Source organism: Pseudorca crassidens, chromosome 12 (genome assembly GCF_039906515.1).
Source record: "Pseudorca crassidens isolate mPseCra1 chromosome 12, mPseCra1.hap1, whole genome shotgun sequence".
NCBI classification, from domain to species: Eukaryota; Metazoa; Chordata; class Mammalia; order Artiodactyla; family Delphinidae; genus Pseudorca; species Pseudorca crassidens.
In genome coordinates this window covers 85,408,231-85,422,624 of record NC_090307.1, presented here as the reverse complement: position 1 = coordinate 85,422,624, position 14,394 = coordinate 85,408,231, and the positions used below count along the sequence as shown (strand labels likewise).

The 14,394-nt window shown below is 39.7% G+C and overlaps 1 protein-coding gene across 13 annotated transcripts in view; it reads left to right on the top strand.

Annotated features, from left to right (window-relative positions):
• Positions 1–14,098, top strand: part of MPHOSPH9 (M-phase phosphoprotein 9) — a 54,565-nt gene extending 40,467 nt beyond the window's left edge. For 7 of the 13 annotated variants that reach the window (XM_067701066.1, XM_067701073.1, XM_067701071.1 and 4 more), the window contains 8 exons: positions 1,865–1,999; positions 2,863–3,038; positions 4,170–4,316; positions 5,132–5,252; positions 6,052–6,155; positions 6,825–7,072; positions 7,377–7,445; positions 10,118–10,729. In XM_067701066.1, coding sequence (XP_067557167.1) covers positions 1,865–1,999; positions 2,863–3,038; positions 4,170–4,316; positions 5,132–5,252; positions 6,052–6,155; positions 6,825–7,072; positions 7,377–7,445; positions 10,118–10,219 — 1,102 coding nt within the window. In that variant the 3' untranslated portion in view covers positions 10,220–10,729. Of the gene's footprint in view, positions 1–1,864; positions 2,000–2,862; positions 3,039–4,169; positions 4,317–5,131; positions 5,253–6,051; positions 6,156–6,824; positions 7,073–7,376; positions 7,446–10,117; positions 10,730–12,348; positions 13,221–13,785 lie in introns of those variants that run through there. The other 6 variants (XM_067701068.1, XM_067701067.1, XM_067701069.1 and 3 more) reach the window with 6 other exon arrangements.
• Positions 14,099–14,394: the final 296 nt, after the last annotated feature.

Sequence of the window (14,394 nt, the reverse complement as noted above, 5' to 3'; positions counted from 1 at the left end):
CAGTATCCAGTAAGACTGGAGGTGAGCACACCCCAAATTCCACAGTTCTAGTTTAAGGTGTTTACCTTGGAGAAATTCTGACACATGTTCAATAGAGCATTGTTGAAAGGGGATACATTAGAAACTAAACATCCACCAACAGGAGGAAGGATAAATGACTTGTGATGCAGTCATACTGTGGATAAACTATTAAAATGGTAGAGCTGTAGATATTAACATGGGTAAGTCTCAAACATAATGTTGAGTAGAAAAAGCAGCATTAAAAGGATGCATACATTATGCCCTTTATGTAATTTTAAAAATGCAAACAACCATATATATGCTATTTATGTCTTACAATTAAAAACACATATGGTAAAGATGTTAGCATTTATTAAAACTAAGTATGGGCAAGTGCTTGTTATAGTACTCTTTGTAATTTTCTAAGAATGTTTGAAATGATTCTTAATTTAAAAATTGAGGGGAAAAGGAGTGACTGGGAGCTGAAATGAAAATACTGACAGATAAAAGAGGCAACTCTTAAAAAGTTTGGTTGTGAAAGGAAGCAGAGAGAGGAAGACAGGAGTTCCTGTCCCGTGGTTTCTGTTTTCTCTCTGGAGTGTGATGCAAGGTTATCACCTGACAGTCAAGGCTGGGGCGAGAGGTTTGAGGAGAGTGGAGAGGGTGTCAGATAGTCATATTGGGGAATCGGAGCTCCTTAATTACGGGAAGATGTGTTGGCAGCCAGCGTTGGGTGTCCACTTGAGATAGTGATGGTGATTCTGTGGTGATACCCCAGTCTACACAGCTGGGCAGCTTTTGTCCAGCAAAGCTCAACTGTAGGAGTACAGACACAGAAGAAAAGTGAGCTCATTGTAGTCAGACAGGCTTAGGTTTGCTGCCAGTCAGATGCGATGGCAAGTGAGCAGGGAAGGGGGTCCAGGCGATGAGTACTGGTTACCAAGGAGCGTGGGCTGGGGTGGTGGTCGGAGTGGGGTGAAGAGGAGCCCGACAGCTAGGAGGGGCTGGTGCCCAGGGAAGGGGAGGCCCAGGGTCGTGGGCCTCGCGGTGAGAGCGCCATGGGGATGCTCGAGCATGGGAGCCAGAGCATCTTTGGAGCTGTGATTTCTGAAGGGAGCTGCCTTCTCTGGGATGATGCGTGCAGTGAGCGTCCTCTGAAGGGGCGACTGAACAAGGGAGTCGGGTCGTCGGCAGGAGTTGGGAGCAGCTCCCGTGTGCGCATGGAGGCCGCGCCGGATGAGGGCAGGAGGCGGTGTGGAGAGGATGAGGCCTCGAGTGACCGGAGTGTATGGTGGGGTGAGCCTCAGTCGGGCCGGGCTTCACAGTCACAGGGAGGAATGTCATGGTCTAGAACCACACTGTTCAGTACAGCAGTGCTGGCCACCACAGCTGTTTAAATCTAGCTGCGTTGCAAGCATTTACGAGCTCGTGTGTATGTGGCCGGTGGCCACGGTATTGTACTGTGCACATGGAGGGCGTTTTCTGTCTTCACAGAAAGTTCTGTCGGCAATGCTGGTCTGGGAGGAACAGGCAAGGTGCTCTTGCTTCACCTCAGGGCCCTGAGCTCGACGGGGCATAAAGGGTGTGAAGTGCGGTGAGGGGCTGGGCCGGGGTGTTCGGAGCCGGGTTCACGTGACGGTACCTAAATCTTGACTGTTCTTCTGAAACCAAGAATAACAATTCAGTTGGAGCTGAAAACTGTAAAATAGAGTTCATCTAGCTAAAATAAGATTGTTTTATGCTGTTTTTAAATTCCTGTGTAAATGTGGAAATAATATTTCAGAGCAGGTTGTTTTCTGTATGTGCTCAGTCTAATCTGGAGCGCAGACCATGCAATGCCTGAGAACACTTCTCGTCCTCACAGCACGCTGGCGAGCTCCGACGTCAGCCGGCGGAAGTGGCTGATCCCGGGAGCAGAGCATTCCATCTTCACTGGGCAGCCTCTGGACACGCGGGACAGCAAGGCAGACAGCCAGCCGGAGGACACCTGCCTTGCTGGGTGAGACAGCTCTGTCGAAGATCATATTTAGAGACTGTTAGGTTTTCTTAGAGATTTCAGTTGCCTTTCAAAGTTCAGGAAGTTGTAAAGAACCATCTCCTTGTTCCTTTTACGTCTTAATTTTGAGGATCTGATTTTTACTTTATTTTGAAACGCTAGTGCTTTTCGGAAATTTTCCTTCTGTAGGCCTTGAGGAGCTATCTCCACCTGTGCCGCTGGCATAGTGCTGTGCCCTGTGCACGGGCTTACAGTTCGGACAAGAGGTTGGTCCTCACCCTGCAGATAGCTGAGCCCCCCATGAGCAACCTCGTTCATTTACTCCAGAGTGCCATATAAATATTATATTTCTGTATGCTCTAGGCTGTGAAAAGGATTGGGAAGCACTGTTCTATTATATACAGGCTCAATTTTATTGATTTGCCTTGTGAAGCATACGTATTCATTGTGGAGTAACTGTCAGCCCTCATGGTATTCCCCTAGTAATCCCGGTAAACCATCTTAGTTCAGGCTGCTACAACAAATTACCCTTGACTGGGTGGCTTAAGCAACAAGCAGTTATGTCCTACAGTTCTGGAGGTGGGCAGTCTGAGATCAGGATGCCAGCATGGTTGGGTCCTGGTTCTGTCCTCACATGGCCTTTCTTTGGTGCATGTGTGTAGGGAGAGATCAAGATGTCTCTTCCTTATTTTATAAGGGCACTAATCTCAGCTTGGGGGCTTTACCCTCATCATCTCATCAAAACCTAATCACCTCCAAAAGGTGAGGACAAGAATTCGTCATAAGAATCGCGTTCAACATAAGAATTCTGGGGAGACACAAATATTCTGTTCATAGCACCGTGTGTCTTACAATTATTATTTAAGGTACCATTCTCCTCTGGAAAAGGATCCTTCACCTGGAAGTTCACCAACAAGTTTATTGATAAAAAAACAAAGAGACACTTCAGACACACCAATCATGAAAGCTTTGAAAGAACTTGATGAAGAAAAAGTATTTAAAAATTGGGGCACACAGACGGAGAAAGAGGATACCTCAAATAGTAAGTATTTTATTCCTTGATAGAAATATAGATATATAGATCTCTTTCTCCCCCAATTATATTGCCTTCTTAAAATGAAATGCCTCAAGTAATAAAATAAAAAGTTAAATTTATTTTTATGCTGTTTCGGCCCCATTGCAGACAGTTGAATCCCCTAGTTGTTAATTTTTTTTAAAGTAATTAATTAATTAATTTGGCTATGATGGGTCTTAGTTGCAACACGTGGGATCTTCATTGAGGCATGTGGGATCTTTTGTTGCGATGTGCTGACTCTTCATTGTGGCGCGCGGGCTTCTCTCTGGTTGTGACGTGCGGGTTTTCTCTCACTAGTTGTGGCGCTCAGGCTCCAGGCCGTGTGAGCCCAGTAGTTGTGGCACTGTGGCTTAGTTGCCCCGCGGCATGTGGGATCTTAGTTCCCCGACCAGGGATCGAACCCCCATCCCCTGCATTGTAAGGTGGATTCTTTACCACTGGACCACCAGGGAAGTCCCCCCCAGTTGTTAATTTATCATTGTCATCACATAGGTACCTTTTCAAATGACATATTATGTTCTGATTATTAAAGATTTACGTGGCATTCTTAAGGATATTTGAAAACTTTTCATATCAATTTGTCTTACTTGCACACATCAAAAAGTTACGACAGGCATTTGGTGTTCATAAAGTGAGATGTAACGTTTCCTACTCTCCCTTTCTTGGTTACTGAGCATCTATCAGTAGGACAAGAAGTATGTTTAATACTGTTTATTTCACAGGTCCAGGCGCTTGTACTTGCTCTGGTGCTTATTTGGTTGGGCCTGCTAATTACATCATTAACGTCTTTGGCATTGCCTTTCCAAAGCAGTATCCGCTAGTAAATAAATTAGTGACCTGCTTTCTAAAAATAAGCTCTTGAAAAATCACCTTGAATGCCAGTTGTAAACAGAGAACCAGAATGAATTCATTGAAACCTCACACGTTTTTCTTCATCAAGCATTTTTTAGCATTGTAATGTGGTGCATTTTGCAAGTAATCATTATAATCTAGATGGTGAGAAGAATTGCTTGCTTGGTGTAACCATCTGTTAATAAAAAGCAGATAACTGAAGCTAGGTTTGTTTTGTATTTCTTTTTTTACATTTTTCTGTTACAGAATTAGTGACTCCTCGGCTAACTGACACTTCAGTCAATGCAAGTCGGTCCCCAGAGAAAGGTGCCCAGCAAAGACAAAAGAGATTTAATTCTGCTTCACAGAGATCGTCATCTTTACCACCTTCAAATCGTAAATCAAGTACTCCAAGTAAGAGTTAGAGGTTTATGTCTCTTGGGCTTGGAAGAGTGGCATCTGAGCCATACACACTGTTTGATGCTTTCTGTGTCCCTTACACTCTTCCTAGCACCTAGTACAGTGCTCTGAACACAGAATCCCTAAATACGATCTTGTTCAATAACACCATCTGATTGCACAGTTACTATGACTATAACTGAAGAAATTCTCACCGTTTATCAAAGTGAGATTTTTGAGTGTGTCCCGCAAATGTTTTGCAACTAATACCACTTCACAGTTTTTGAGACAAACTCAACTAGATATTTTGACAACTATCTAATTAAACAGTAGTTCAAACAAATTAAGCTAGCCTGAAAAATGATGTTTTTTTCCATATATTTACCTAAGGTTACTCAGCATTAGTCATCTTTTTCTTTAGCCAATTATAAGTATGGTCTTAAAGTTAAGCATTGGGCCTCTGTGTATCCTTAATTTCCATCTCCGTAACTGCTGAGGAGATTCGTGTATGACTGTGTTATTAGGAATGTTCACTAGTGCACTGGTGTTTCCATCTTATTTCCAGTCGACTTCTAAAATCCTGAAAAACCAGTTTTGAGTCAGAGCGCTGCAACTGCAGTCTGATACACTAAAATCTTGCCAGTGGTTTCCTCTAGATGTTAGGATTATGAACTATTTTTACTTTGTATACTCTTATTTATCTTCGAAAAAGTTTTACAATGAAAATGTATTCTTAGTTAGAAATAAGGTACTGGAAAAGAAGCTATGCTCTGCCAACCTAGCACATACATAGAAGGAACAGACTGTCTCCTCTTCGTTTTCCTCTGTAGCAAAAAGAGAGATTATGTTAACACCAGTGACTGTGGCTTATAGTCCAAAGCGATCCCCTAAAGAAAATTTGTCCCCAGGATTTAGTCATCTACTTAGCAAAAATGAAAGCAGCCCGATTCGGTAAGTTCTCTAAAATTGTTGAATAAAATATATATAGTATTGATTTTTTAAAAATGTCAACTTATGCCTCTAGCTGCCACTAATTTTTCAGTTGTTAATGGGGATGCTGTGGATTTAAATCATTTAAATAAACGTCATACTAAAAATAAAAAAGTACTATAATACGTGAAAACAGTTTTTAAGTGTGTAAACTGGCTACTATAAAATTTAAATACTGCCTCAGAACCTCTTCCAGCTTTTGGATATAGAATGATAATTCTTTGTTTTCCTGAAAAGGTATAAGATACAGGGAGAATTGGGGGCCATTTGTACAAGAAAGTGGACTGTCCTGGTATGGCCCTGGCACTAAACACAAGTTTACCTGTGCTCCTGAGACAGTTCTCTCTGAAGTGTGGTTGGGAGTGCGTGCTGTGGTGGGAGGGCCACTGACTCCTAAGACATGAGAGCTGGTGGCCCAGCTCCGTCAGGCTCTTGGGGAAAATTACTGAAGCACATTGAACCTCAGTTTCCTCTTCTATAAAACGGGGGTAATAATGCCTACCTGCTTATTTCATATGGTTGTTACAAAGATCGGATGAGGTAATGTATTGGTAAATGCTTCAAGTCGCCAGTATGTAAATATAATTTTGTGTTAGAAAATACAAATTAAATTTCAGTTTTAAAAAATTATATGACCACCTTTCTCTTTTAAAGATATGTGAATATGTAAGTTAACTGGATGCCAGCTCATCTTTCTAGTGGAGATAGGGAACATCAGTTAACACTTTTTTTCTCACAAGTAACTTGCTTCATTCAATAGATTTGATATACTTTTGGATGATTTAGATACTGTTCCTGTGTCTACAGTACAACGTCCCAATCCAAGGAAACAACTCCAGTTTCTTCCTCTAGATGACTCAGAAGGTACCTTTTCCTAAAAAAAATTATCAGTTATGGTTTTAGTCTTTCATTTTGTGAGTTTCTGGTATCTTTTCAAGGTTCTAAATGTCATTATATCCTGCACTTAAATCTTTTTTTACCCAAGGGCCTCTAAAAATAAGCAATTGTGACACTCATATTGTGTCAGTGTTGTTATCCTCATTGGAAAGTTGGGAAACCGAGGTACAGGGGATGTTAATCTTTAATTACCAGGGCCATACTGTTCAGTTTTTTATATTCTGTAACTTATATGCACCTTCTTTTTCTCATTTATATTTTAAGTTTCTTTTTCTCATTTATCTTATAAAGTTATAAGATAATGTATGTGAAATCACTTGGGTAGGCCCTTCAAATACTAACTCTGTAATGTTGGTATATGTCCGCTAAATGTGTTGTTTAGTTTTTAAACTTTTTTTTTGCTTTAAGTTTATTTAGGGAAGTTGTGAAGATTGTCAGACTGAGGGCAGGGCTTTTAGAATTCTGTGGAGAAAAAAACTGAGTATATATGATTCATTATGTATCGCTTTTCATTACATTTTTTTGGCCGCGTAGCAGCCATTTTCAGAAAGTGAAGTTGGGTAACATATTTAGTATGTACGTGCTCTGTTAGAAGAGCTGATAAGAAATAAAAGAAACTTCTTTTCTCTCTGACAGAAAAAAAATACTCAGAAAAAACCACTGACATCCATGTTAATCATAGCTCTTCCCCCGAACCGTTGCCAAGTGGAGTGAAGAAAGTCTCTGTGAGATCAGCCTGGGAGAAGAATAAATCAGTTAGCTATGAACAGTGTAAGCCTGCCTACGTACCACCACAGGGTAATGATTTTGAGTATACAGCAAAAATTAGGACCCTAGCTGAAACGGAACGGTTTTTTGATGAACTTACAAAAGAAAAAGACCAGGTAAAAACAAACATAAAAAAGTGTCTTAAATCTTTGTCTGCACTTAATGCTTACGTCTGAGGAAGAGTCAGGAGGGAATTACTGAGTCAAACCCAGGAAGTTACTGTGGATGCCACACAGAGCTGCACTAGAAACGTGTGTGAGCCAAGCTGTTGTTACTAATTGTGACAGAGGGGACTTATGCGAAGTCGAGATGGACGAGAAAGTACTAGGCTGAAGTCTTTTCTTTCCATTCTGTTATAAACCTCCCTGCCACTAATTAGAATTCTCCTATTTTTATTTAAACATTTTTTTGTGTTAACAGATTGAGGCAGCACTAAGCCGAATGCCTTCTACTGGAGGACGAATCACTCTGCAGACAAGATTGAATCAGGTGAAGTGTCTTACCCTGGGTCTGCTTTGGAGGCTTGGTGCGAGTCAGTGCTCCATTTAACCACGAGGATTTTTTTTTTTTTTTTTTTTTTTTTTGCGGTACGCGGGCCTCTCACTGTCGTGGCTTCTCCCGTTGCGGAGCACAGGCTCCGGACGCGCAGGCTCAGCGGCCATGGCTCACGGGCCCAGCCGCTCCGAGGCATGTGGGATCTTCCCGGACTGGGGCACGAACCCGTGTCCCCTGCATCGGCAGGCGGACTCTCAACCACTGCGCCACCAGGGAAGCCCTCGATGATTTTTTAATATCACAGTTTTTAGGCACACTGAAACAGTCGATCAAAACTTTTAGCCTTTACAGGAAGTGTTTGGATGATAGCGTATTTTATAACTGCATGCTAGCTTTCAGGAACAAAAAGTGATTTTACCTTTATACTGCTAAGAAAAAGGTGTTCACGCCATCATGTTTTCAAGAAACTAACTTGGGAGCAAATGGCAGTATGTCTGTTAACAGATTTTACATTTTTAAGGCTCTCACATTAAATCTCCCTTTTTTGTGTTTGTTTTTTCCTCCCCAACCTGCAGTTTATTTCTGAACCCCTTTCCATTTAGTAGACATATAAAACAGTGGCCCTTTCAACTGGAATAGATGTGAGGTTAAAAAGAGAGGTGTGATTCCATTATTGAGCAGGAGATGGTGCAGGCAAAGTGGGCCGTGTACATTTTTTTTAGTTGCTTTTCAAAGAGAATTAAAATGCATGAAACCATGGAACATTTTAAATCTCTTTTTGTAACATTTTAAACATAACAGCAATGATATGTCTCTTATATAACTGCAAGCTTTGGCTTTTCAGTGCCTTAATGTCAGGAAAAGTTCAGTTTCAGATTGATCTGTGAGAAAGACACACAGAAAATAGCAGAGGTCTTTTTCTAGGGCCTGTATCCTTAACTTCTCTTTTTTTCTGACTTTCTTTCATTTTTTCTGTTGTTCTGAACGTTTTTATTCAGTAATTTGTAAAAGTCAACACATGAAATTCATTTTAAAATAGTTTACTGGGGGGACTTCCCTGGCAGTCCAGTGGTTAAGACTCCGTGCTTCCAATGCAGGGGGTGCAGGTTCGATCACTGGTCGGGGTACTAAGATATCCCGCATGCCGCGAGGTGCAGCCAAAATAAATAAATAAATAAACAAACAAATAAATAAAATAAAACAGTTTACTGGGAAAGTAGAAAGAAAACTTGTTCATACTCTAATTCTAAATATCTGAAACTTTTGTTTAATATATTTTTTTACATAATGATGATAAGCTCTTAAAATAAGACTTAGAGGGCCCTAGGTTCTGTTCATATATGTCAAAGCTATTTCAATCCAGTAAGAAGACAAATGGCAGCAAAAAAGGGCTGAGGATGCTTGTGTATGATTCATACGTAAAAAAGGTAAAATTGGGCAAAAAATATTGAAAAATGCTTGGCCTCACCAATGAGTAAAAAAATCCCACACATTTAAACAAAAGCATGGTTTTTAAACTATCACATTGGCAGGTATTTAAAAAAAAAAACAAAACAAAAAACCACCAGAACCTGGGCTAGGGAAAAGCTTATCCTTTTACACGCGAGTGGAAGGAGAAAGCGTCACAGACTTTCTGGAGTTCAGCTTGACATGTATCCAAAGCTTTAAAATTTTACATTTCTTTGGACCTTGCATTTTTACTTTTGGGAATGATTCCTAAGGCAGTATTTATAGGTGTGTGTAGAGGTATGTTTCAGAATATATATTGCAGCATTATTTGTGATATATGAAATTAGAAGCAACCTAAATTTCAACTAAAAGATTCTTGATTAAATATGGTATATCTGACAGAATATTGCACGTTAATTTACAATGATGTCATAAAGTATATTCCATAACAAGAAAAGTTAAATTGAAAAACATTCTGAAGTAGAGTTTGATTCTGATTTTATTTTTCTTAAAACTGGTGTTCCTATCTGCAGAAAAAAACCAGAAAGGGGAACAGTGGTTATTTGTTGCTTCTTGCTCGTCTGTCTTCTAAAAATTCTAAAATGAACGTGTAATTTTTTTTACAATTTAAAGTTGTTGAAGAGAAAATTTTTAAGTTTTATTTCAGGATACCATTGGAGTTAATATCTAATAAAGTATCTAAAATGATGAATATATATTCCAGGTACTATTTAACAGTAGTACTATTTATTTAAAAATAGCATTTGTTACACTGACTCATTGTGAAATATCTTGTTTCTTGGAAAAGTCTCCTCCAGCGTTTTTCCTCTTTTTTAACCTAGAAATTTTTGTCACAAGAAAGTTATTTGATATACTTGTAAGTGGGATACGGCACCAGTCAGATGTGTCCGTTTCTTCTGGCGAAATGTGTGAAGAACGTTCTAGGTTCCTCTTGTACTGTTCTCAGTTCAACGGAGTCAAATAATTCTCTCCTTCTATTTAAAGATAAGCAGTTATCTTGAATGGTTGAAAAGTTGATTTATGTTTCGTTTAAAAGAAATAATGTAAATGACGATTTGTATAAAAACCAAAATGATTGTAATTTTGATGTTTATACTTGCTCTTTTGCTGAAAGAAAAGTCATTTTGGTGGTAATTATAGAATCGGTGAACTTGATGTAGAATTCTAATTAAGTTTTTTCCATGATTTTCACCCAGGAAGCCTTGGAAGATCGCTTGGAGAAGATTAATCGAGAGCTGGGTTCAGTTCGTATGACATTAAAGAAATTTCATGTTTTGCGCACCTCTGCAAATCTTTGAGATTTGTAGCCATTAAATGTTGAGGCAGTTTTGTTTGCACTAATGTGTAATTATGCACTCAGAAAAGGCAAACTATTTTGTACTGTTTATAAGCTTTCACTCAGTAGTTTTACAATCATGCTCTTCTTTACACTTGCTATTTTATACTTCAAATGGCCACATATTTTCAAGATATTTTTGTTATGCTCAGGAATCTCGTATATTTTACTATTTAAAAAGTATTATTTTTAAATAGTATATATATCCAATTTATAGCAAGAATAAGGAAATGTAAATAGGGGAGACAGCTTTGTTTCTAAACAAATAGTGTTATCCTTTTACCATTAACTTTGCACACCAATTTTATAAACTTGTTCTACGTTGTGAATATGATTCTTTTTTTTTAAATAAATGCTTAAGGACAGCTTCCATAATGATAGAGTAATACATGCTGAATGCAAAAAAAAAAAAAACAAAAACAAAAAACAGCATACTCTGGATTTAGTTGTGTTGAAGTTTTTTAAAAATAGTAATGTACCTAAAAAAAAAAAAAAAAAAAATAGTAATGTAATTCGTGTTTGAACCATGTCTTAGAGTGAATATTGGAATAGTTAATAATGGAAATATTGGAAATAATGGAATATTGGAAAGCTTTGAAAGTAAGAATATCTCATTTTGTTTCCCTTAAACTTCATTATTTGTAAGAAAGAAAAATGATAGAGATGTAATTCTCTAATTTTGTGATAGATGTAGTACTTTTCAGAAAAGTTTAACAACTGGGGAGTTGTAGCTTTCTGCCCATCATTCTGAATGTAATTTGTGTCCCGCCCTTGACAATGAGGTGATAAAGCTTTGATGGAAATATAGGCCACCACTCAGGTTGAAAGAGCAACCCCAGTTTCCTCAGTGTACGTGGCCTCAGCTGTCAGATCGTCATGAAGACATTTTTAACCCCTATCCCCACCCCCACCCCCACCCCGCCAAAAAGAAAAATAAATACTCCCATAGTAGCTGCTGTAAGAACAGTAGGCTGAGATGAGAGCAACCTTCCCTGCTTGTTACTGGACAGGGAACGTGTCTAGATAGAGCTCGGTGCCTTTCGCGTGGCCTTGCTGGAGGGCTCCAGCGCACTGCCTTGGCAATGCCTCCTGGCTCTCAGAAGTAGCACGTGGGCAGCAAGCTGTGCTCTGATCGGGAGCCTAGCAGGTAGAGGTCCTGACTTCTGGTCAGGTCCAGGCTGCTTAGCTGCCCACTTTTTGGTGGCCAGTCAGAACCCAGTGCCCACATATTCAAGCTTGGTATGTGTTGACAAACAGACTCATTCCAAACTTTCACCATTGATTCCCACTGATTCCGGTTTTACAGTTTGGTTTACTTTTGAGCTTTTTCTCCTTCTTCTGTGGCTCTTGAGAGCATGTAGTTATATTGAGCCAAGCCACCCATTATTCCATTAGGGTATATGTATGCCTTCGAGCAGGGATCTCAGATAATCTCTGAGCACCCTTCACCGGAGCTTCCCCTGCCTGAGCTCGGGCCTGGTGCCTGCAGCCTCCCTGCTCAGCTCAGGGGTTCCCAGCAAGCGGGGGTCGCCTGACAGCGGCCTCTCTTGCTCCTTCCTGTCCGTGAATCAAACCTTTGCTTCCAACTCCTGCAACCTGTTGGAGACCTCCAGCTAATCAGAGTTACTCATCAGCAGAATCAAGTGCCTTATTCTTGGTGTTTTTTCCTAGTCTTTTTTTCTTTTTAATCTCCTAGTTATAGTGAAGAAAACGTTCTTTTTAATCAAGTTCCAGGAGAGCTTGTGTCAAGACTTAATAAAGGGATCGACTTTACCGATGATACTCCCTTTGATGTGTTCCTATACATGATATTAAAAACTAACTTGAAAATTATTAGGATGTTTCATTGTTCCCTACTTGTATTGTAAAGTCTATTACATTCTTAAGAATAGGAAATGGCCATTTCAGAAGAGATGAGCGTTTTCTCTTGTCAGGGAGTTATCTTCTTAGTAGTCTTATTCCAATCTAAGTCCCATTAAGATGTGTTCTGTACCTCTCAGGAAACATATGCTTTGATTTGTGACGTGTGTAATAGATTGGAAGTATCAGTCACTTATTTAAAATTAAGAAAAAAAAATTTTTTCTTCGTAGCTGTGAAGAGGGACACCAAGGAAAATCCTTTCAGCCGTCTTTCCCTTTGGTAATGCTTAACGTACACATACTCCAGTTAAAAACAACCTGAAAGCTGGAGAGGTGGCAAGCTTAAAAAGCACCTGTTGTTGCTGTCTCTGGGGCTGAGCTGCAGTTAGTGACAAACCTAAGTGAATCTTCCCCTTCTGGGAAGTGCCTTTTAAAATGCAAGTAGAGTTACTGCTCTCCTTTCCCCTGGATCTACCCCCTTCCTTTCCCTGAAAAGCCTCCTGAGGTGGGGGGAATGTCCTCTGTCCTTCGAGGGTCCCAAGTAGATGTAGCTACTAGGCAGCGCTAGGACTGTAGCAGCTGGGCAGGGGACAGGCGAGCCAGACAGACCTGGGTCACACCCTGCTCAGGGCCGCCTTCCTCCGTGTAAAGATAAGAAGCTGCCTTCCATTGTGAGAGCTTATGTAAAGTGCCTGGTGTCTAGTAAGTTTTCAATAAACAGTACATTTCTGATTCATTCTGGGTTATTAAATAGGCTTTTGAAGTAGCGATTTCAGTGCTTTCTTAGAAAAGTAGACTGTGTCCCCAGCAATTGACTTAAAAACTGCCTTGGGTTGGTTGACATTTGTTAGGTGGTCTAAGCTGTTCTCTCCATCTTTTTGCAAAAAATGAGCTTTCTTAGAGTTTAAGTGAGCTGGGCTCATTTAGAGTTTAAATGGTGTGCTTTTTTTAATGAGTAATTGATAACTTGGCTAGTGTAAGTTCAGAAGCCCTGTGATCTTAAGTAAAGTAGATGATTTGGGGGTTATCTGATATAGGCTGTTTTACCAAAAAAAAAAAAAAAGTATTGCCAATGTAATCAAAATAATTGCACCTTTGAATGTTCCATAATTAGACTTCTAAAGGTGCTGGCCTGTGACACAGGAGCACATGAAGGAAGTGGCTGCCACTGAACGTTTGGAAGATCTATATGAAGATTATGATTTGCTTTTGGAGTTTGATAAGCAACCAAAATTTGTTCCCCTTTTTAACTCAGAAAAGCCAGGTGCTTTGCTGAATGCTATTTGAATTCTGAACTCTGTACTTATAAATGTAGAAAAGTTAGACACTTTTGTCATTTTAATTTTTAGATATCTCAAAAGCAGTTTTCACTAAATTTTAATGTGCCATTTGTGCTGTGAATCTCTAAGAAGCTTTTTAAAAAATAAATACATATCTAGAGCCCTTTAGGAATCATAAAGGTAAATCGTATTTACCCATCATAAGTGATTGTACATGGTTATGAGATTTGCAGGTCTAATTAAACCAATTATATTGCACAGATTTTGCAGGAGATAATTTCCTGCCTTGCCAAGAGTTCTGTGGCAGTTTAATAATATATTAAACTACACCAGTATTCTTAGGACCTGTTTGTTAAGCCTTCCCCTTTTGATTTGTGTTTTATTTCAGCAGACCCCTCTCAAATAGGAGGAATCAAGCCATAAATTTGCATTTGCTGGACATTATATGTCATGTCATCGCTGTGACTACAGACTTCAAAGATAATGTTTTATTCACAATTTCACTGTAACAGTGACCAATATAACGTGAGAAATTTGCTTCCTATAGTGCTGCTGACATTAGACAAAGACCAGTGCTTGTTGCAGTTCTTAAATCTAGTCAAATGCTGGAGTAATGAAATTGTAAGCTCCATGAAAGCAGGGACCATCTCCTCTTCATTCTTGAATACAGGCACTTAATAAATATTTGTGCATACAAATAACTGTGATATTAGTGTATTTATTCCTAACTGGCTAACTGTGGGATCTGGTTTTTAATGGTGTTAAGTCTTCCGCGTTACTGGTCTGAGGGCAGTCATTGCAGGGTTACAATGGCAGCCGTCCAGGTGCTCTGTTCCGACTGGCCTACAGGCAGAGCCTCACTCTGGAGATCTGTATGCTCTGAAATGCTTTTTTTTTTTTTTTTTCTTTTTACTTTTATTATTAGGTTAAAGCACAAGTACAGGGAGAAGTAGCAGCAAAAGCGTGTGTCATCCAATCCGGTTTCCACGGGTCCTCA